Source organism: Meleagris gallopavo, chromosome 5 (genome assembly GCF_905368555.1).
Source record: "Meleagris gallopavo chromosome 5, MGAL_WU_HG_1.1, whole genome shotgun sequence".
NCBI classification, from domain to species: Eukaryota; Metazoa; Chordata; class Aves; order Galliformes; family Phasianidae; genus Meleagris; species Meleagris gallopavo.
In genome coordinates, this window is record NC_139408.1 from 42833613 (window position 1) to 42855019 (window position 21407).

The following is a 21407-nucleotide window of genomic DNA, read 5'->3' on the forward strand; positions in this document are numbered from 1 at the left end:
AAACTAAAAACAGTCTTCAACCTTTTAAACCTCTAAAATGTTTTTGCTTAAGGTTCTGATAATGGGAAGACATTTTTGGCCACAATCAGTCATGAATAGCATGGTATGCAGAGAGAAGACAGCAGATACACAGATGCACACATCAAAGTATGCGGTTCCTTCAAATCACTGATTATCAGTATTAACCAGGCTTGACAGGGGCTTTCTTCCTAGGTACTTAACACCAGTGAAAAATCTTCATCTGCCTCTGGGTATGATAATTCTGTGTCTGTTCGTGGAAGGATTTGATGTCCTTCTAAATTTACCTAAGGCACATGACTGTCATTTTAGAAATGGCTAATAATAATAATCTGAACTAAGAACCTTAGATTAAGAAATCTCATGTGCAAGCCCTCGGTGTCTTTCCTGCTTTGTTTATTACAGCAGATACCTTAAATCCATAAAATAAGCAGGGCAGTTATACTGGTTTGGTTAGTTGAGTATGACCAATGTTTGGCTTAAATTTAGGTATCTCTCTGAAAGATTGTCCTGCTTATCTCTCTAGGAGATGTGGTGATTAATTAGAAATAGGAAAGATTTTTTCTAAGCTCTCTCCCTTGTAGCTTCCCCATCTGTCTTGTGCCTTTTTTTTTTTTTTCTCCAGAGTGCAAGAACAGGCACAAGCCTTGAAGTCCTTTCTTCAAAAAAACTCCCAAAGCATGCCAAGAATTCAAAGGTTATTTTGTGATAAAATAGTCCCAAGCTCAACCATTTCCTACTTACTCTTGCTTTTTCTTTGAATTAATGAGGTTAGGTTCAAAGAAATTGTAGTAATGACAGAACTAGCTTTTAACTATCAGAACAATCATTTCCCTGAGCACCAGAACCACAACACTGCCACCACTCAAATGCAGAAAGTTCACCCTGCCCAAGAGCCAGACTGAACCAATGACATCCAGAGCAACACAAGGTAACTTGCTTAGTGCAGAGCTGATGAGCATCTGTCATTCACCCAGTGCTCACTCACCTCCAACTCTGCAACAGCGTTCTCCTTTTGGTACCTGCATACATGCAGTTGCCATCACACTCACAAATGGTGACCATCCACCAGTTGTCCCTCTGGGTGCTGTAGGTAGCCTGGCAATTTCTTTCTGCAGTGCTGTGCAGCTGCTGTCCTCGTGCAGAAACCAGCCTTCCAGACAACAATCAGAACAACAGTGGAAGAGAGAAAACACATTTATATGCCATCATTGACATCTTAAAGAAAAGCAATGGCTGTAACAGCAACCAAAACAAACAAACAAACACACCAGAACACCATCATATCCTAAACAGAGAAACTGTCACACATAAAACTCCCTGCTAGGTATTGAGCATTGCTGAGCTTCATGTAATCTTCATCTATCTACAGCCATTCTGGACTTAAACAACAGGCTGCTCTTTTGATTCCGACCCCATGCCAAAAAGAGTGCTTTGCACACACAGAACATTCCTCGGGATTTAGGAAATGATCAGACAGTTACATACATATGTATGTTATTTTACCTTATGTGCATTAATGCCACCAAGTAGAGCATACCTGTAATACAAATCTTAATTAAAAGCCTAGTATTTCCTGCTAATTGAGTCTGTGCATATGGCGTTCTGCAGGGACAGTGGATGTGAAATGGTCTGGTCTGCAATTACGGTGTCCAGTATGAAGTACATCCTTTTATGTTGTGCCTTTTGTATCACTTCCATTTTTTGACTAAATATCAATTACAAAATGTAAACTTCAGTATCATGTATTGGTAGCAGCTTCAATAATGCTAAGTAATCATATAATCAACGTTCTGTTCTCATGGGCTTTTGGAAACTTCTGAAAGCTCAGCTTAAAGGGAAATTGAATATTCAATATTAAGAATGGCTTTATAAAATGCAAAAAAAAAAAAAAAAAAAAAAAATTAAAAAATGATGTTAGGTTGGCAGACATATGACTTTTCCACCACAAAGATAAGAACAATTGGTACCTGACAGTGGAAGCTTTATCTTCATATTGTAAGCCAGGGCAGTACTCGCAGAGCTTTCAAAGAGGGATAACATCTTTTTGCACAGAAGGCCAAGTTCCAGACTGGAACACAGACTGCTGATTTTTCTTTTAATAATGGAACAATAAAACTGTATCGTTGCTTCAAATATTTATTTTTCATGGCAAAAATAGACTATAATATATTCATTTCACATATATTACATTCAGTAATACAAGCTTTTCTGTCTATGAAACACAATTTTTACATTGTTTTACAAACCAATTTCAGTTTTACAAGAATTAAAGCTGTTTTGATTATAGATTTTTACAGTATTGATGGCAAGACAGCAAAAATAGACGTGTTAACCACTAGCTTAGTACTAGAAAATAATACTCAAAAATTCATGTTGCTACTATAAATAAAGTCCCATTTAAATCCTTCCATACTGGTTCAAATGAAAACAGAGAAAACGAAGCCAGATCCTGCAATCCTCTGACATTAAGTACTCAGCCCTCCAAAACTGCCGAAAGGACTTCAAACACCTACTTGCTTCAACTGGGTGAAGAGATTTCAGCAATGTGCAGGAGGGTACCTACTTACTGATTTGCAAGCTGGAGTCTAAAATTTCCATCCGAGTCTCCCCAGATCGGTCATAAAGAAGACAAACAGTTTGGGTGTTTCAAAGGAACTTGAGAAGGTATCTTTGTAAAGGGACAGCATATACACCTTGTCTGCCAGAATCATCCAGGATAAGCAAGGTGACAGACTGGAGGATCTGTTTTCCTATTGTGTTTCCTATCATTCTAAAACTTAACTGTGTTTGTTATTAAATACTTCCACATCTCCTAATATTATTGAAACATTTCCAAATGGAAAAACAGCATTTAAATTCCCTTTAAAAAGGTTTCAAAAGGCGCCTTCTGAAGTTGTGCTCACAAAAGCAGTAATTTGGTAGTTTTGACTGCTGCCTATCAGAAACAAAGTAAAACCATAGTATCTACAGGCTTGCTCTCTAACTTGCCACACACTGCATCTGTTGTAAACACTATTTGTTAGATTTTTGCATTTGATTTCTGTCTTAATTCCCCAATTAGAGCTGAAAAATGGACTTCTAAGTAACAAATATACTGGAGGTTATTCTTTACCACTAAACGCAGCATCTGTGGAAAACTGCAAATAGAATCCAGGGTCAATTTAGCAGCTGTTTTTTGAAATGCACATAGAAATGAAGAATGTTTTTTTCAGTCCTTGTAGACCTTAAAGGAACATACATGATGCCAGCAAAACGCATCAAGTTAGCTGGTCCCAAACAGGATCTTCATAAGAAATCTTTTTTATAGCCATATTTGCAACAGCTGTTGCTGTTGAAGTTTAAGATATTTTCCTATAGCCTAGCACATTTGAGATTCTCTGAAGTTTTATTAGCACTATACTTCAAATGGTACAATGCAACATATTTGTAAGCGTATGCCAAATTCCACAATTCAAAGGCCCAGTTTTCAGCGTAGCCTTCACTCAATCCAGTTCATACCTACAGTAAACAGCTGGCTGCATTCACAAATCATTTAAACTTTGAAATAATCTAATCTGCATCCATTACAAATTATCAGCACAGATTTGCACATATGCCCCTTTGCCTTCAGCTTGCACACCTAAAACCTGAGACTGCGGCCTTAAAATCTGACCTTTAATAAGCAAACAGAAGCTGAGGTGACAGATTGCACTGAATCTGTTTGGAAAAGAATATATTTAAAAATAACAGAGCTTCTGAAATAATATCTGGAGTTTCAAAAATCACATTTTAAAAAGTCAGTAGAAATAACACCTATGACTACATGCTCATTTACCCTACTATGTAATAAAAAACACCATACCATATGAATCAAACCCTTCTAGCAGCTCCACTGTGGATACAAAATGTTCCAATTCCTCCTCCAAATGCCTTCAAGCCATTCCTCAAATCCACACTCTCCAGTTCTAACATTTTGTACTTTTACAAGAGAATTCCTTCCAACTCATCTCAGCTACTTTTCCTTGTAATGTTCTAGCTTCATGTAGGCACGTTCCTGATGGATTCTTTTGATTAATTCATGCAATTTATATTTAAATTCAAAGTAGACGCGAATATTCACATTTTAAGGGCTTTCACTGGCAATAAGCACTGCTTAATCCACTCACAAGAACTGCAGAACTTCTACCTCTTGAGGGATTGGGCTCTGGCTTTGCATGTGTTTTTTTGTACTGGAAAGAAAAATAGAACAATAAATACCGAAAGCAAAGAATTATTATCAGTTGATCTGTTGTTCCTTCTAAATTAATAACTTGAGCTAACCATTGTAGCATAGTAACGAGTTCACTATTTTAACTGTAGTGTTTTAGTAACAGTACTGGTATTAAAACCAAGGTCTCATTTCACTGCCAGTTTGTAGGACAAACCACCACGCAGTTCACAAGTTTGGTCCAGAGGCTGTTGAGAACTATGAGCCACTCAACTTTAACAAAGATTCCAACAACAACAACAACAAAAAAAACTGTATCAGCTGCCTCTGGTAGCCTTAGTTACTAAAATTAAAAAACTATTTTGGAGAAAAGTGCTCCAAGTGTCACCCACTTTAAAGAAAAAATACAGACACACAAGATTACTAGAGGAACAAAAAATGCATACTTTCTCAAAATGTAAAGACTTTTTACATTTCAGTATGCATTTATTTTAGAATCACAGAATAACTTGGGTTGGAAGGGACCTTAAAGACCACTCAACATCTCAGAAGGTTGCAACCTTCTATTTATTATTATATTCCTATGCAGTTGTAGTTTTCACCATTCATGTGTGCAAAAGGTATCACAGTGAGAGCAATAATAAGGCCTTTAATTTTGCTATTCATGGAGACTGCATTCTAACATGCAGCAGAAAAAGGGGACCACTGTTTTGCGGACTGCAGAGAAGCAGCGCAAAACTGTCACGTAGTATGGAGATTCTCCATCAAGGAGTGAGTGAAGAGTGATCTGCAGTTGACAGCAAAGCCTGCTAAGTAAGTGTCATCTTCACAATCAACAGGGCTGCAAATTATGTTTTTAAAGAAGATCTGGGATTCCATGATTACAAGGATTCCCTGTCCAAAAACTCTCTCTTCAGAGCAAACAAGACAGAAATCAAATGTGCAGAAGCCCCTACAGCAATCTATTGGTTCTTTTCCTGACTCTTCGAGGAATTTGATCCTAAGAAACCATTTACCATCTAGACCACAAAAAACGCTCACATCTGTCTCTTGATAGCAATATAGCACCTTTATTTATCCCTGAGAACTCTGGCATTCCTAGAGATCAGCATTATGCTCTTTTTCCTACTAAATAAGTTCAGCTCAAATCTTACACGACAATTATCTGGTTTCTCTCCCATACTAAGAGAAGCACACCTTCTCTTATAAGCAAAATGGCATATAGAGGAATTTTAAGCTTTTGACAGAAGGATCCAATTTCCACTCAGGCTCTGACTGAATCTGGGCCACAGATTTTCTTATAAAGTCCCACATTTCACAAAGCACCCAGCACAACAGCATGTACAAAGCATCCCCTTAAAGGCTCAGAACAACAAAGTGCTAAAAACTGAATGTTCTTTTAAAAGCTATCTGAAAATCTAAACATTTTTAAAATTAGTTTTGTGACAGGAGATTGTGGAGTTTTATTTCTTTTGGTATCTCCAGAAGAGAAACTGTTTATTTTCAATGCCCGCTTGGAACCATATGCTTAGATGTAAAAACAATGCTACCTTCATTAGGAAGGTTCATAGAAAGTCAAGTCTTATTAATGCAAAAAAGCACTACAAGTGGAAAGACTGAAAAGCTGAAGTGGAGGAAGTAGCAGTGTTACTGCTTTTAAAAAAAAAAAAAAAAACAAAACAGACTGTGACTACCAGGTTAGGGAGCTAACACCTCTGAAAGTGACCTCACTTCCTCTCAAAAAGATGGAGAAGAAAATGGGAGGGAAAAGCTTCCTCAGCCACCTCAGAAACTATCTCACAAGTTTGGAATGAAATTGCTTATTTTTTATTTATTTATTTATTTTTTTAAATGCCTTATACCTGACATTCTGTCCTAAGAGCTGCTGAATGGCGGAAAAGTGTTGCACAAAGTTATGGTCGCCTACAATTTCATTAAAAGCACATGCACCACATTGCGAAGATCATAGTTCAAACTTTGGAAATGGTTAAAGCAACATTCTGTAGGGGCTTTTTTTCTAACTGTGGTTAGAAAAAAAAAAGAAAAAAGAAAAACAAATCAAGGTTTCTATAACAGAAGATAGCACAAATAGCCAAATACGTTTGCTTCATTCAGTGATATTTCTGTTGACACATGTATGTCAAACTTGTTTGCCTGCAAGACTATATGTATAACAAGTCTTCAGTAGCTTCCAGGTCTCCTCTGGAATAAGGCATTATTCCATTCAGTTTTATGTTTGGCAGTTTATACTTGGTATGCATTTTTTTTCTCTTCATTTGAAATATTCAATATTTTTTTTTACAAGGGTAGAACAATTCGGACTGCCCGAAAGAAGACCAAATGCACTAGTTGAATATTACAGTGCATTTTAAAGTAGCACGTATTTTATGGAATGACATACTAGCACAATGTCATTTGGACCTTGTGTTTATCTTTATGGAAACAGCTTATTAAAAAGGAAATTGATGAAATATTTATTACTCTTTAAATCTGCGTTTCGAGAGGACAATCACTGTTTGAAGGGGAGAGGGGATATGCTTCATAATAGCTTCCAAAGCCTTGTCACAGCTCAAGGAATAGCATCATCATCTTACCAGTGGAAAAAAAACTCACAGACTCATTTCATTTCGTTAAGCAAATATCATGGGGAAATGGATACTGAGATGTACCTGCACACTTGTCTACCGTAGGTTTTTTTTGAAATTATACTAGATCTCTACAAACAATTAGCTGACTTTGGTATAGGGTCAAAACACTCCAAAAGCAGGCAAAACCACATTGTCCTCATTTTAAAAACACAGACACAGAAGTATTCAGGATACTGTCAATAGACCAGACCCATGCTAGTCAGGGACAAGACAGGTCCTACCTCTGGTAGGTTATCTTCACATCTATGCCACAACCATTTACTCTGCAACCTACTAAAATACCTACATCTCCAGTGTTACCTCTTAGCATTCTTACATTCTGTAGGCATTCTCAAACGGCTCCTGTGAACATCCTTCATTGCAATGCTGCACAGCATTAGCAAAAATCTGTTCTACTGCTGATAAAATAATCTGAAGGATTCTAGAGAAAACTCCGGTGCTTCAAAGGTTTTCCTGACTGGAAATATAAACATTTTTAATAGTCATCTTTGCCATGCATAAACCAGTAATCATAGCTGCCACATCTCCACTATTTCCTCTTCACCACTATGCACCTTCTTACTCCAATTTTGCTTCTCTCACTTCATCAACTTTAAAGGCTCTTCCTCAAATAATAGGTTAGTAACAGCATATTACCATATGAAACAACACATGATTATAGTTTCTATGTTTAACTACATAAATAACAGAGCAAAAAAGTGCTTAAAATATTTGCATCCACTTTGATTTCAGCCAGTAAAATCAAACTGTCCTCTAAATTTTTGAATAATACTGAATATGTACTTTCTCTCATTTGTTTATTACCAAGTTACCAAGAACTTTGTAGATAATTATTTTTTCCCTGCTTGTAGTCTACAAGTCAATAGGCAAACATGCCTCCACTCAAATGGAAATTATCAACAGTTAACATGATCTTTCACTTGTCATTCTATTACACAGCACTCTACTACTACCTATTACACTAGAACTGTAAGCACAATTTTTAAGAAGTTAGTTCAAGCATAGATAATCTTCTCTGAAAACATTACAGTGTTTTAAAAGTTGGGTGGGTTTTTTTTTTTGAAAGTTAAAAAAAAAAAGCTGAATAGAAAAATAACTGCCCTTAAAGCAACAACTTAGAGTATCTGAGAGCTGCTAGTTCTGCTAAGTAAGCCAGAGGAAACCAAAACTTCATTTTAAAAAATATAGATGTATTGTTCTAAATATAAAATTGAAAGCAGAAACTGTGTGTAAGACCTTGACATCCCCAAGAAGCAGTTTTCTCTCCCCATGTGCATTCACAACTTTTAGCTTTTGCACAGTTCATTATAATGTTAAAAAAAAAGTTAGTAAATTGTGCCATGTATTTCCATTCTGTTAGAAATTTATTTTCCCCACCACTCTAAAAAAACATGTACAAGTACTAAAGACCAGTACAAGTAAAATCATTCCCTAATACGGCTGCAGCTGAACATGGGAAGAATTTAGTCCAGTGAAGATCCTGCTTTGCTACACTGACTTGTATCTAACAGCCACATACCAGCCCTAAAAGTTAACCGTGTGATTCATCATACGAAGAAAAAAAAAAAAAAAAAAGTAAAAGCAGGTCTGCCTGGACAACTGTAGCTTTCTTTCTGTAAACTCTTGCAGTGTCCCTTAGGGATTGGCAGGGATTATATAAGTCTAGAACTTTTGAGAAACTGAATGAGAACTCCATAGACGAAAGTGTACTGAGAAAGAGTCTGCACCATCATCATTCTCTGATGCCTCAACATGTCCAGCACTCGTGGGATGTCCAGCATCTGGAGGGGAAAAAAAAAAAAAAAAAAAAGCCATTACAAGTGAGCAAGGAGACTTGCTGGCACTTTCTCAGCAGGAGATTCAGAACAGTACCAGTGATCTGGGGACAGAATGAACTGCTCTAGTTTCACCTCTGACAATGCATTGCCCAAACCTGTACTACAGACTTCACTGTACCACCGACCACGTGTCTACCTCAACTTCCTCACCTGTGCAATATTTGTCTATCTCTGGGATATGTGCATCCTCAAAAATCTGATGGCTGCAAAAGTTTGTCACAGTATTAGGACAAAGAAACAGATAAAACAATCAGTTTGTTGAGTCTCAGATTGAACATAATGTTATTATTAAATCCTTTGTAATTGTATACTTCTGGCTAAAGGATCACAAGACTAGGTTTTACTAATTAAACTACCACTTTGTCCTCTGCTGAGACCCATACTGCAAATACTACTACACTTAGGAACAAAAATGTTAAATAAAAAGCATAGAGACCAGCTACAAAACATGTTCTTTAATATTAACTATTAAAACTAAGGCATGAAGTAAAAGTGTTAAAGTCAGGGCAAAATCCTGAAACATGCCTAGTAGCCCAGGGCGTACCTTGTTCCACTGAGTGACTCAACATCCTACACAGTCAAGAATCCAACTGAGCATTCCACTACCCAGTGTGTAAGTGGGAAACTAGAAGATTATTAACTTCTATTAAATTGCCAAAAGCACTTTCAACCGTAATTGTAAAGACTTTTCCAAAGGCCATACCTTGAGAAAGCTCAGATGAACAGCAATAACATATTTATTAGGCAGGTTATTTACTCTTTACTACCTAACACTATCAAAAATTAGAAAGAAAAATAGATCACCTCATTGTGTTCCAAGCAAGCAATCATGATCTCTGACAGTATGACCACTCCTGTTCGTCCCACACCTGCACTGCAATGCACCAGTACAGGAGGATTACAGTTTTTAGGATCTGCAGTGCTGTTTGTATGGCGCCGCACTGACTGTATCTCTTCCAAGTATGCTATTAAGTTGAACGAAATGAGAATAATAAATTCAGGAGATAAAGTTACACAAGCAATGTTGTTAGACTGAACGACCATCAAGTAGTAATTTAGCAAATGACATCCCACAGAAAAATTACATATCGCATGAACTGTAAGTCATAAACCAACTAGAGCAATACAGGTCTGCAAAAATCATCCAATTTCTGTAAAGTTCTCCTTGTTCCTCTGTTCCCCACTAAAACCAGCTTATTGGCACATATTCAAATGTGTCGTACTTGCTGTAGTTATGCTTTAACCTATATGACTTCTTACTAAATTATATATTTGGGTTTTGACTTAAATGGTCACTTTAACAAAACAGCAGAAATATTCCTGCCAGAAATATAATTCAGCATCTCTTTCTGGTACAAATATATCTTTTGCAGTAGCATGCCTGGTGTAATTATCACAATTTAATTCATGCTTAGCAGACATCTTAGGTGATTTAAAAAATAAATAAATAAATAAAAATGAAAGAAAGCCATTAAATACAACTTACAGAGAAATCCCTTTAAATCCTCTGGACAGCCATGTTCTGGCCAGTCAGTATACTGCAAATGCCAAACTGTTCTCTCCTGTCCTGTGAGAAGATGTTTAATCTTCAGGCCTGTAGTTGCATAGCAGCCCGAGTCAGTACGGAATCGTGTGGTTATCTTAAATCTTCCATATGTTACAGTGTTGTGCCTTGAGCCAAGACGTGGCCAGTATCTGAAGCTTTTTTCTCTCCCGCTTTCCTTAAGAGTAAAACATTTGCTTAACAGAGATGCAAAGACACTTATAACAACTAATGTTCTTGTAACAATTGTATTTCTCTTAAGTGCTACTACAGCGTTTTGTTTTTTCACTAAATAAACCAGTCTTCCATGGGAAAGAACTTGCAAATTTAGATTTTCCTGAATTGCCAAGGAAAGCAATACAGAGGGGTCATCAGAAAATTATCTTTGACTGGTCTGCTTGTTGAAGCAAAAAGCCCCTTCTTCTAACAAATCAGAACAAAACTGCATAAGGTTCAGGGATAGATCTGACCTGGTTTATACTCACTTCCTCTGCTGTCACCATAGCTATGATGGCAATCCCTTGTTCCCAGATCATCTGCCAAAAATCCTGACAGGTATTCTGCAAAGGGCCCTGTGTAGCAATGTAATCCCACTCTATGCCACCAACAGAGATCTATAAAAAGAAATAGATTAGATTACTAATTATGTAAAATCTTTTCCTCATTTTCTTAGTCAGCTACTTTAAGATCCACGAACTCAAAAAGATAGCAACAGCTCAGAAATAGGCACTCTGATTTATATCTGCCTCTTTAGTTTAGGGCATCAGAATATTATGGAAGACCAGAATTCCTTCTAGCTTCATTTGTTCCTCTAACCATTAAAGAAAACTTAAGCAAGGACCCGGACTACTGCCCATTGTGGATCTAGCCTGAAGGTACAGAAAATGAAGAAATAATTATTCTCACTGGAGTTGAAAAAATGTTTTAATCATTGCAAGGAATCCCAATTTGTTTAAAAGCTATCTGCCTTCATAACTACTGGAAGAATGGAATGTCTTCTGTTGGTATCAATCAGGAGAGAGATGGGAGAGATAGGAGAGAGACGATCAATACAGAAGACCTCTTCAACACAGAAGCGAAATATGAAGACCTCTCTAATAATTAATCCTCTATTATTCTTCCAGACTGTGGGGATAAACAGTTTTCATCTTTCCCACAAAAAACAAGCGTAGAGGGAGGGAGGAAAACATTTCTCCAACATCATTTCTCTCACCTTGATATGAGACGCATTGATGTAACCCGTGTTATTTTCTTTGGTTGGGACTAGTTCTACTCTGGTATCATCATAAGGGAGGACGTCCTGGAACCGGTTTCTCTCAGCATTTTCAGGAAGCCGAGCTATTGAGCACTCACCATCTATAAGCCTTTTCTTCTGAATGCGCTCATATTCAGTAAATACCATCCCCTGTTCTAACCGTTGTTCCAGAACTTTACACTAACAGACAGAAAAAAGATAACCATATGAAGCCACACTCTAAAATGAGTCTATTTTAATATGCAATTCACAAAAGATAAAACATACGTATTTTCCCCTGCTGTACAATTTTGTTACGTTTTTCAAACGAGTATTATTTTTACAAACATATCAGAACGTATTAGAAGCAATTCTAACTAGCAGGACTTTTGTTCAAGTGAAAACTGCCTAAAAATCCCGTTATAATTCACTAGATTGGTGGATAATACTGGTGAATAACAAGAACTGCTTTTTAGCTTCTATAAAGGCAATTCAGTTGGGAAAATAAATATTTGGTTAAACCCAGTGATTATGCTACACTACAAACTTCTCTGAATAGTTTTAAGTGAGACACACTCATTTTTCATCCTTCTTGACAAAGCACATTTGTTAAATCATTTTTAAAATCTCATTTAACTGTGTTGCCCTCATCTCTTCCCTCCACCCCACCCCCCAGAAGTCAAAATTGTCTCGAGTCAAGACAAACTCCTCAGATTTAAAGCAAAATGCTTGCCTCAGTAATGAGTTTATCTTTCCCCCTCAGTATTCCACATTTACTTAGACTGAAAACATTAAACATTGAAGACAGCAGTAAAGCCCTCTTACAACCTCCTGTAACTTAAGTATCAAACCAGGATTTTTTTTCTAGTAGTACAATTCAATCTGATTTATTAAATTAGCCCACCGAAAGATTTATTCTTTCGAAACCAAGTTCTTTCTAAATCATAAGACACTTCTGGAATGTCAGCATCTCTTTGCCAACAATAATTAGAGAAAAAATATGTAAGATTTCAGCCAGAAAATTTCATCTATGTCACATGTCCCCATCCTCTTTCAGCAACTGCTCTGTAGTATCAGATCAGAAAAGTATCTTGTATCAAATGACTTCAATGCCAAATGCTGCAGAGGATGATGTAAGACCTCCTTCATATGCAATTTACATCAGTACATTAACTGTCTAAACTCCTTTAATATTTTTAGGCTAAATTTTCTAATTTAATCTGATAGTAACACTTAGCTGAGCAATAAAACAGACACTGAATAACTATAAAATCTTTCTTTGTCTTCTAAAAATATCTCCAAACTGGACTTTCTTTCATGTCATGTATCTGATTTGTACTGATTCTTCAATCATTGCAATTTCATGCTACCTTTTCTTCCTCTACATGACTACCTGAAGAGAACATATAGAGATTTACATCTTCCTCATAACTTAACTTTACAGTTTTTTCTTCTCCCTCAACACTTTGGGAAAACTAGCTCGGTGGTAATATGGCTGAATTAAATTAACATTAACCCAGGAAGAGATGATAGCTACAAACAAGAGGAAATAACCAACATAGGTACTAAATGTAGACGTGTACTTTAACAATGTGATGTCAACTTATGACCTCCCCTACTATCTTTAATGATTGTATATAGTTCAGAAAGACATTTCAGCATAGCTCAATTTAATAGTCAAATCTCTCTCCTATAAATCTCAATCCAAGCCCTCAAACTACAAGACCAAATTTCTACTGTGTAACTTGCAATTAATTTTCTTGGCCAGTTCCTTAAAACTGCTAGTATTCAGAATGTGACTGCCCCTTCAGGTTCTAATCCTGCTCAGTGACTGTCAACAAACGGAGGCAGATGGTGTTCAGCAGCTGAGGATGTCCAACCATCGTTAGATTCCAAAGAGACCACTAGTCAGAGTATATACAATAATCACCACAGACCCTGGTGTATGTAGTTTCTCCCTGGTAAAATGTGTGATAACAGCACTGTTGTAAATAGCATTTTACAGACTGTTGATTGACTATATATCATACTTTCCTGCACTTATGTAACAATACACAAGGCAGGCTGAAGTACGTTTGTATGCTGGTTACCCTGGTACAAGTAGGTGAAGTCTTACTTTTCTCAAAGAATGATCCTCAGTTCTAAAACCTGTTGTTCTCTACTCAGCGATCCGAAATTGTTTTGTGATTTTAAAATTTCAGCAAATAAAATTTCAGCATCTATACTTCCAGGGATCCATGTGAGGAAAACATAAATACAATCTCCACAAGCTGTATCCTAGGGATGTAATTTGACTACACAATTTACTGTAAAAATTACATAAATTACTAATCATTACAATCAAATTCAGGCCAATACTCAGAATTTTAAGTTTAATCTGTTTTCATTATGGAAAGTGACCAAAAAATTAGTGAGAAAACAGAAAGACTTCGCATAAAAATGTATCAGAAGATACTAATTGATTTCCTTTGTGTTCAAAGGGTAAGACATGAGTAGAATCACCATCATCTTACATCTTAAAGAAAAACGTGAGTCACACTTAATACTTCTAGCAATACTTCACAATCAGAAGTCTCACTCTTCATTTTGTTTGTGTTCTCAGTGCTTGAGTTGCTCTGAATCGGAGCACTTTGAAGTTGACACAAAGCACTATTCATATGCAATTGATTTTGAAAAACCACTTGTGTAAATGAGAAATCAAAGATTAAAAAATTCACCATACCCGTTCATCATTTGTTGCTCTTGTTGATTCCTCTTTCCCCTCATCTGGCAGAGGCATTCTAGCCAAAGTTAGTCCATTTAGGGCAGCAAGCTTTAGAGGCCCTATTTTTTTTGCATCAGTTTTATTCTTTTTCATGCCCTGAAAAGAAAAGCTAAAATTTACGAATATTTTTTAAAAGCAGATGAAGTTATAAAGCAGAACCCAGGTGAGTTCAGTTTAGCAAAGGATACTTCCTTTGACCCCTTCGGCAAACAGCTTTGACTTTTTTTTCCATAATAAGCATTGCAGTGAGATTAGAGTGGTGGGACAACATTCCTCCAAGGACACAACACAAGTCTGTCTTCATTCCAGACAGGTTAATGAAACTGCACAAGAATGACAAATACTGTTTCCTACAAAGCTCACAACCGAGGTTGTGAGGTAGCTACGCTAGATAAATAACCTTGGACAGATCTGGAATCACTATCCAACCAATAAACACATAAATAAAATAAACTTTTGCTAGACAATTTTTAGATGCTTTTCTTCTCTACAGATGGTCATAACAATGAGATTATAAGTTATTTAGATATAATAAAATGTTTGACTACTTCTGCAATAAAACACACATACAAAATATGAACACAGAAGAACAGGCAGATCTGAGTCCTGAACTAGACTTGAATCTTATTAGAGAAAAATATCAACAGGAGATTCTAATGTAAGGATAAATTCAAATTATTCTTTTAGAAAGCATAAATGTGAAAATTATCATCCCTTCGGTTGCTCAGCTTAGCTCTTTAAAAAAAAAAAAAAAAAAAAAAAACAACCTGAAAATATGGGCATTCTGCTTGAATGGTTTCAATGTTTCCAAGAGCTAAATGGCAGTAAAGAATGACAGAGTAAGAGGTTGAGACCATTTTTAAAAGTGAACATAAACACAGCAGAAGTTCATTGGAAAGTCAAAATGCAAAATGAGTTGCAGGGGCAGCTTTTGTTTCAAGGCAGTTCATCTTAATAATGATTACAAAACCGCAGTTCTCTATTCTGCAATAGAACTCTTAAATATTACTAACCTAGAAAGTATTTCACTGGAAGTGCTCGGTAAATAAGTTTTAATATCAACTTCATTTCAAAAGTTGATTTAAATATTTATTTGGCTATCACAAAGAAAAGGCAAGGTATGATTTTGGTAGACCCATCAATGTCTGAAAACATATCTTTCGAAGAAAAAATACAAAGTGAGTCTATCTAAAAGTGAATATAAAGAGAAAGCTATCACCTCTTTTCTAAATCCACCTAACACAAGGCAGGAAATTTAGAAAAACAATTTTTAAATAAAATGAAATTGATCTAAGTTAACTGTGTTCAGTTCTACATATAAGAAGTCCCACATAAAAAGTTAAAGAGTATAGCAATAATTTAAACACATAGTTTACTTCAGATTAGCTTTTGTAGTATCAGCTGTAACAGTTACTGCACAGCAGCAGAAGTTGTACAGCATTTCCACTGCAGACCAGAAATCTATTTTTGTGCAGAAATCTATTCGACACAAACTCAGGCAGGCAAAGTTAGCAAGAATCAATGGGGAAAAAAAAAAGCAAAAAAATTATTAAAAAGTATTCCTCCATTAGCATGCTGAAATAGGCCAGGAACTAATAAAACCAAACACAGTGAGCGATAAAGAGTGCAAGTGAAATCGTACAGTCCCAAGCAGACTTCGATGTTTCTACAAAGAGGGGATTGTAGGAAATGGGAAAATCACAGTGTTCAACTGATTTCTTTTTATGGTTTTGTAAGACTGGAATAGGAGAAAGGGGCACAGCAAGAAAGAAATAACTTCAGTGAGATAAAAACAGCTTGAAGGCAAGGCAAAAAGGGAAGGATATGAAAAGAGACAGGTATGGAGGAAAGAAAAGAAGAGAACACAAGCAAAGAATTTATTGCCTTATGTGTCAGATTATCCTCCTAGGTCAGAGTAAGAAGATAAAAGAATTAAAAAGTTAAACATTCAGCTATATCTGATTTTTCAGTGAGGGACGTTCTGATATTAGAAAGCTGGTAGTGGAACAGACAAATTTGGTTCTATTCCAGATAAGGATAGGGAGGCTAGAATTTGGGATCTAGAACTAAAAACCAGTTGCTAACTAGGTTAGCTATGTCAGATGGATGAAGGCTGCAGAGTTGGATTTGTGTGGGAGGACTACACAAACAAAACTCAGACAAAGCAGAGAATATAAGTAAACAAAGTTAATGAGAGAAAAATAGAAGAATAAAGATAAAGCTTAAAGTAACTTTTAATTTGTATGTTTTAAAAACATAGGTTGATTTAAAAAACAAACAAACAAAAACACTTAGAAACCCCACATAACTCTGGCCACAGAACATCCTGAAACAACATAAAACAAGAAATAATATCCACTTACACCTAGTGGGGGAAGGCCTTCCACAATATTCTTCTTCCCAGACAAAAGATCGGACACAGGTCTCTTCTTTACTGAATCCTTCCTTACTCTGTATCTCCCTGATGTGGTAAGGTCAGATTCTGACATAGATGGAGTAAGCAGTCCTTCCCCTCTTCTCTGTACTTGGTTTTCTACTAGTAAATGAACTGGACTTATATCTTTCATTCTCTTTTCCGTTTCTGAAATATGTAATTTAGGCTCAAGAATATGCAAAGGGCCAGTAGATGAAGCAACTGAGCTATAGGGGTAGGTGAGTACAGAATCATGAGAATAGCCACCCATAATGGATGAAAGCTGGGTTTGATCTTCAGGAAGAGGAGAGAGGCTAGTACTAGCTTTGTTTTCTTCAAATTCTTCTTCTTCTTCACTACTGTGAATCAGCATAGTGGCATCTGAAAGGGTTTTCTTGTGATCACAGTTCACACCTTCATCATGCTCATTTTCTTTTTGCTTTGTTCTCTCTATCAGAATGTTGGGCTGTGACCCTTCTGAAATAACTCTTGGAAGAGCCACATCTGCTGCAGATGCTGACATGGTCCTCTCTTTTATTCTTATTCCTTCAAAGCTGGGAGTCAAGCCTGCTATTTCAATACTGTTCCTTTTCTGCAGCTGAGCATGGCGTGCCGATGTTAGAGGCTCACTGACTTCCTGTAGAGAATGTGCCACAGGCAGGCTGTCTTCCTGAAATGTCTGGACAGAATGATGAACTCGTCTTGTGATTAGATCTGGGTTGCTGCTGCTAATGTAGATATGTCGAGAAAGGTCTGGAGTACTATTTGCAGGTCTTGGATATGGATACGGGGGAGGTGGTCGATAGACTTGGGTCTTCATTATATTTGGTGCTGGATAATCCTGAGCCTGGAGCTGCACATTTGTCAACTCAGGCACACTGACTGCCCCAACAACTGGACGTTTCTCAGCAGGATAGGGATAGGGGGACGGGCTATGAAAACTGTAGTTCAGGTTAAATGGATAATGGTTAGATTGTGGGGAAGTGAAGTGGGCATGTTCTCGTATTTCAGGTTGGCTGTAAACCAAGGCATCAGGCCTGCTGTAAGCATAAGTATTGCTGATGTTAAGATTTCTCATTGAATGACTCTGCCTATCTGTGTGTACCATTCCTCTATTGAGTTGTCTCATCACAGTTTCATAGTCTGGTGTGGGCCGATAAGATGGTGGAATTAGGGCACTATGTCTATGTGATGGAACATAATCAGTTCTGAGGACATCGCTCCCAGTAATGCTTGGGTTAGAGGACATGGGAGATGGCTGTAGGTAATGCTGTGGGTTGTTCAAGGAGTTTGTGCTATGTGCACTATAGACACTACCATTGCGGATTCGACCACTGTAGTCATGAGGGGCTCTATCCAAGCTAGTCTGAGAGTGATAGTAGTATCCATTCTGACTGCTCACAAAGAGGTTATCTGAAAGTAAAGTTTAAGAACAATCTTTATGTTCAAGACCTTGAACAACAAAGATATTCTCTATTAAGATGTAGCTAAGTGATGTTTCAGACTTTCAAAATCTCAGTCATATTTCGCTATGTTTTCAATTGGGAAGAGAAAAAACATGGCTTTTTTGATGTTGTAGATACCTCATGTATATTTACCAGAATAGATGATGCAATTTCCTACTGGAAAGCATTACCTCTGTTTTATAAGGGCTTTCTTCAGTTTACAATAGGTTTGCTACTTACTTTTAAATTAAGTAAAATCCATATAAGATTTTAAACAGTTCTAACTGAAAGAACGAACATCTACACCTAGGTTTGCAATAGGCTAATGAGATCAGTTTATATAGCAAGAAAAAACAAACACTCTCTCCTCATAACACTGTCAGGACATAGGTGGATCACAAGCACTTCAAAAAAAAAAAAAATCAACTTTTATCCAGAAAATTTGGATCCAGTTTAAACAAGAACCATATACAGTTTGCACATTAATATTACCACTGATGGGTAAAGAAAATTTTCTAGAAGTTTACAGACAATATACATTTAGTACTCTAACAATTACTTCATTGGCTGTACAATTTGCCCAGCTGCAGGAGAAAACAACTAAGTCGTTGTTCAGATTTTTATGATATAACAGTTCAAGTTCTATGTATTAGTGTGCAGAATATGTATTCTAGGTATTGTGCATACAACAGGAGGAGGAATGACTGTTCACGAGGGTGAATAGTGATAGGACAAGAGGGAATGGTTTTAAACTAAAACAGGAGAGGTTTGGGAGGAAGTTTTTGACACAGAGGGTGGTGATGCACTGGAACAGGTTGCCCAAGGAGGTTGTGGAGGCATTCAAGGCCAGGCTGGATGTGGCTCTGGGGAGCCTGGTCTGGTGGTTGGCAACCCTGCACATGGCAGGGAGGGTTCAAACTAGATGATCATTGTGATCCTTTTCAACTCAGGCCATTCTATGATTCTATGATTCTCTAAGTTCAACATTTCCATATTTATTTTAATGAAATTACCTACAACCAAAAACTCTTTTGTTTGTGAAAAAAATGTTCAAAAGTAGGATCTGTACAGTAGGAATTAAGAAGTCTGATAGACTTCACTGCAATGATTCCCACACCGTACTGGAAAAAATTCAGGTACATTCTGAATCTATGTATCTTTTGATATACAACTTATACAACTATTTACATTGAAAATGTGCTCGTTCCCTTATGATGAGTTATTATGAGTCTTTTTTTAACTAGCTGAGTTGCAGACTGAAAGGTCACAGTCAAAACTGAGGCAAATTTGCAAAAGATGAGATTAATCTCTCTAGGGCACAAACTTTGTTGAGTAAACACTCTATGCGTAACCATCAAAAAAGCAGAGAAAACAGCCATGACTCCAAAGTGGAACAGCTTAGATTAGGAGTGTGCATTCCTTGAGAATTCTGTTTTTCCTTTTTTCCCCCAAAGAAATGTTTCAAAGCCTTTGCATTCCCAACCCTGCAGTCTAGCAAAATCAGAGAGAAACTGCTTAAAAATGGGATGCAGGAAGAGAATTATTCTTCTTTCCTTTCCTTTTTTTTTTTTTTTATAAATTGTCTGGGGGCCTAGTTAGTCTTTGCAGTTATTAAGATCGATGTTGACAAGAATCTCAGAATGCCATAATATACCAGCTTGTTCCGTAAACCAGAAAACATAATCAGATTCACACAAGGGATCATAATCAATAGTTGCTGTACCTGCTACCTTAACTACCTCTTCTCTTATCTCACTTTTCACATCAGCATAAATGTAGACTAGCAGCAAGTACCTTGGTGACTGTTGCTTTACCAACCTGTCTCATGTTTACCTCTAGCTAAGTAGCTATAAACACAATTATAGCTTTTACCTTCAAAGTGATGTACTGTGATCTTAAACTTCATAAAATAAAAGACTCCATAAAAATCACAAGATTTGCTGTTTTCTACCCTGTTTAAAATTATTTAAGCATTGGAACTTTCCAAATCTGCTACAACTCACCTTGGGAAGATGCGTATGGTTCAGTATAATGACCATTGTAATGCAGCTGAGGTGGTGGAGGCATCATATAAGCTTGAGGCTTGGGCTAAGTAAGAATTTTATCATTAGTTAAAGATCTCGTTATTTAAGTACAGAGTCCTTGACAATTACACACACAGAGACTCTTAGTCTTAAGCCATTTCTCTAAACCTGCAACTAAGTTTCTCCTTAGGAAAGATCATACAAGAATTATATATTAAAAAAATAATCATTATATGTTGCCATCTGACATGCAGGATAGTCTCTAAGATAGAGTGAGCAAATTAGAAATGTTTTAAATTTTTTTTCACTGCTGTCACTTTAATTCCATTAATCACAAGTTACATAACAGCTTTTCAACAAGTCAGAAACAGTTTTCACATAATAACTTCATCTTTCTCACTGCTTATTTTACTTCTCTGAAGGAAATTGACATCTGTTTCATAGACCATTTAAATCCTTATAAGTGCAAATACATAGGTCACTCCGAAAGCAATGCCTCCTATTTATTTCAATGGAAACTAAAACAGATACCAAGCACACAAGAACACTATTTGATAGAGCAGGATTTAAGCTGCAAAACACTATTTTTCAATATAGTCACCACCATTTGTTATGCATTTTCACCAGTGATGAGCAAGAGCCTGCATGCTGTGCTCAGAAAAATCTGCACTAGCAGATTTCACTAGAGGTGAAACATTACTGCTGCCACCACTGCAGAAATGCACCACCCACAACCTCACTGTGCTCACATCCACTGTCTGATCTCCACCAGTGTTCAGCAAAAGTCAATACATGTTAATGGGCAATTTTTTTCCACGTGGAGGAATTCCACACCTTTACTTCATGTACACTTTCACATCATACACCACATCATACACACGTGGGACTGCCCCTCTGCTGCTATCTGCCACACAGCAACAAAACGTAATGGAACACTGGTGGGAGGATTCAACCCCTACTGCCATACCACCAACATCCACTCCTGACACCGTGGGCCAACGTGATAAAATAGGAGGCATTACTTTCGGAGCAGCCCCTTGTATAAAACTATTTTCTCTCCTTACCATAGACATCCTGGAAGAAGACCGCCTTCTAACAGGATTCACTGTAATGGGCTGTGTTTGTCTACAGAAGAAATCTTATGGTGAGAGATGATTCTTACAACACCAAGATTTATTTCAAACCTTGGAAAGACCTCCCAAGGTCAGCTAAAAATCACTCTGCACTTTTTGCACCATTGTTAAGCAGTCCTGCCAACAGTCTCACAATATAAGAGCTCTCTGCATAAACC

The 21407-nt window shown here is 36.9% G+C and overlaps 1 protein-coding gene across 3 annotated transcripts in view; it reads right to left on the reverse strand.

The window, feature by feature from the left end:
* Nucleotides 1–2141: 2141 nt before the first annotated feature.
* The window catches only part of PTPN21 (protein tyrosine phosphatase non-receptor type 21), a 41765-nt gene continuing 22499 nt past the window's right edge, over nucleotides 2142–21407 (reverse strand). For all 3 annotated transcript variants that reach the window (XM_003206659.4, XM_010711805.4, XM_085225464.1), the window contains 9 exons: nucleotides 21181–21241; nucleotides 20096–20180; nucleotides 16598–18060; nucleotides 14193–14330; nucleotides 11450–11671; nucleotides 10722–10850; nucleotides 10180–10414; nucleotides 9498–9658; nucleotides 2142–8636 (listed from right to left, as the gene is read on the reverse strand). In XM_003206659.4, the coding sequence (XP_003206707.2) occupies nucleotides 8508–8636; nucleotides 9498–9658; nucleotides 10180–10414; nucleotides 10722–10850; nucleotides 11450–11671; nucleotides 14193–14330; nucleotides 16598–18060; nucleotides 20096–20180; nucleotides 21181–21241 (2623 nt within the window). In that variant the 3' untranslated portion in view covers nucleotides 2142–8507. The remainder of the gene's footprint in view (nucleotides 8637–9497; nucleotides 9659–10179; nucleotides 10415–10721; nucleotides 10851–11449; nucleotides 11672–14192; nucleotides 14331–16597; nucleotides 18061–20095; nucleotides 20181–21180; nucleotides 21242–21407) is intronic.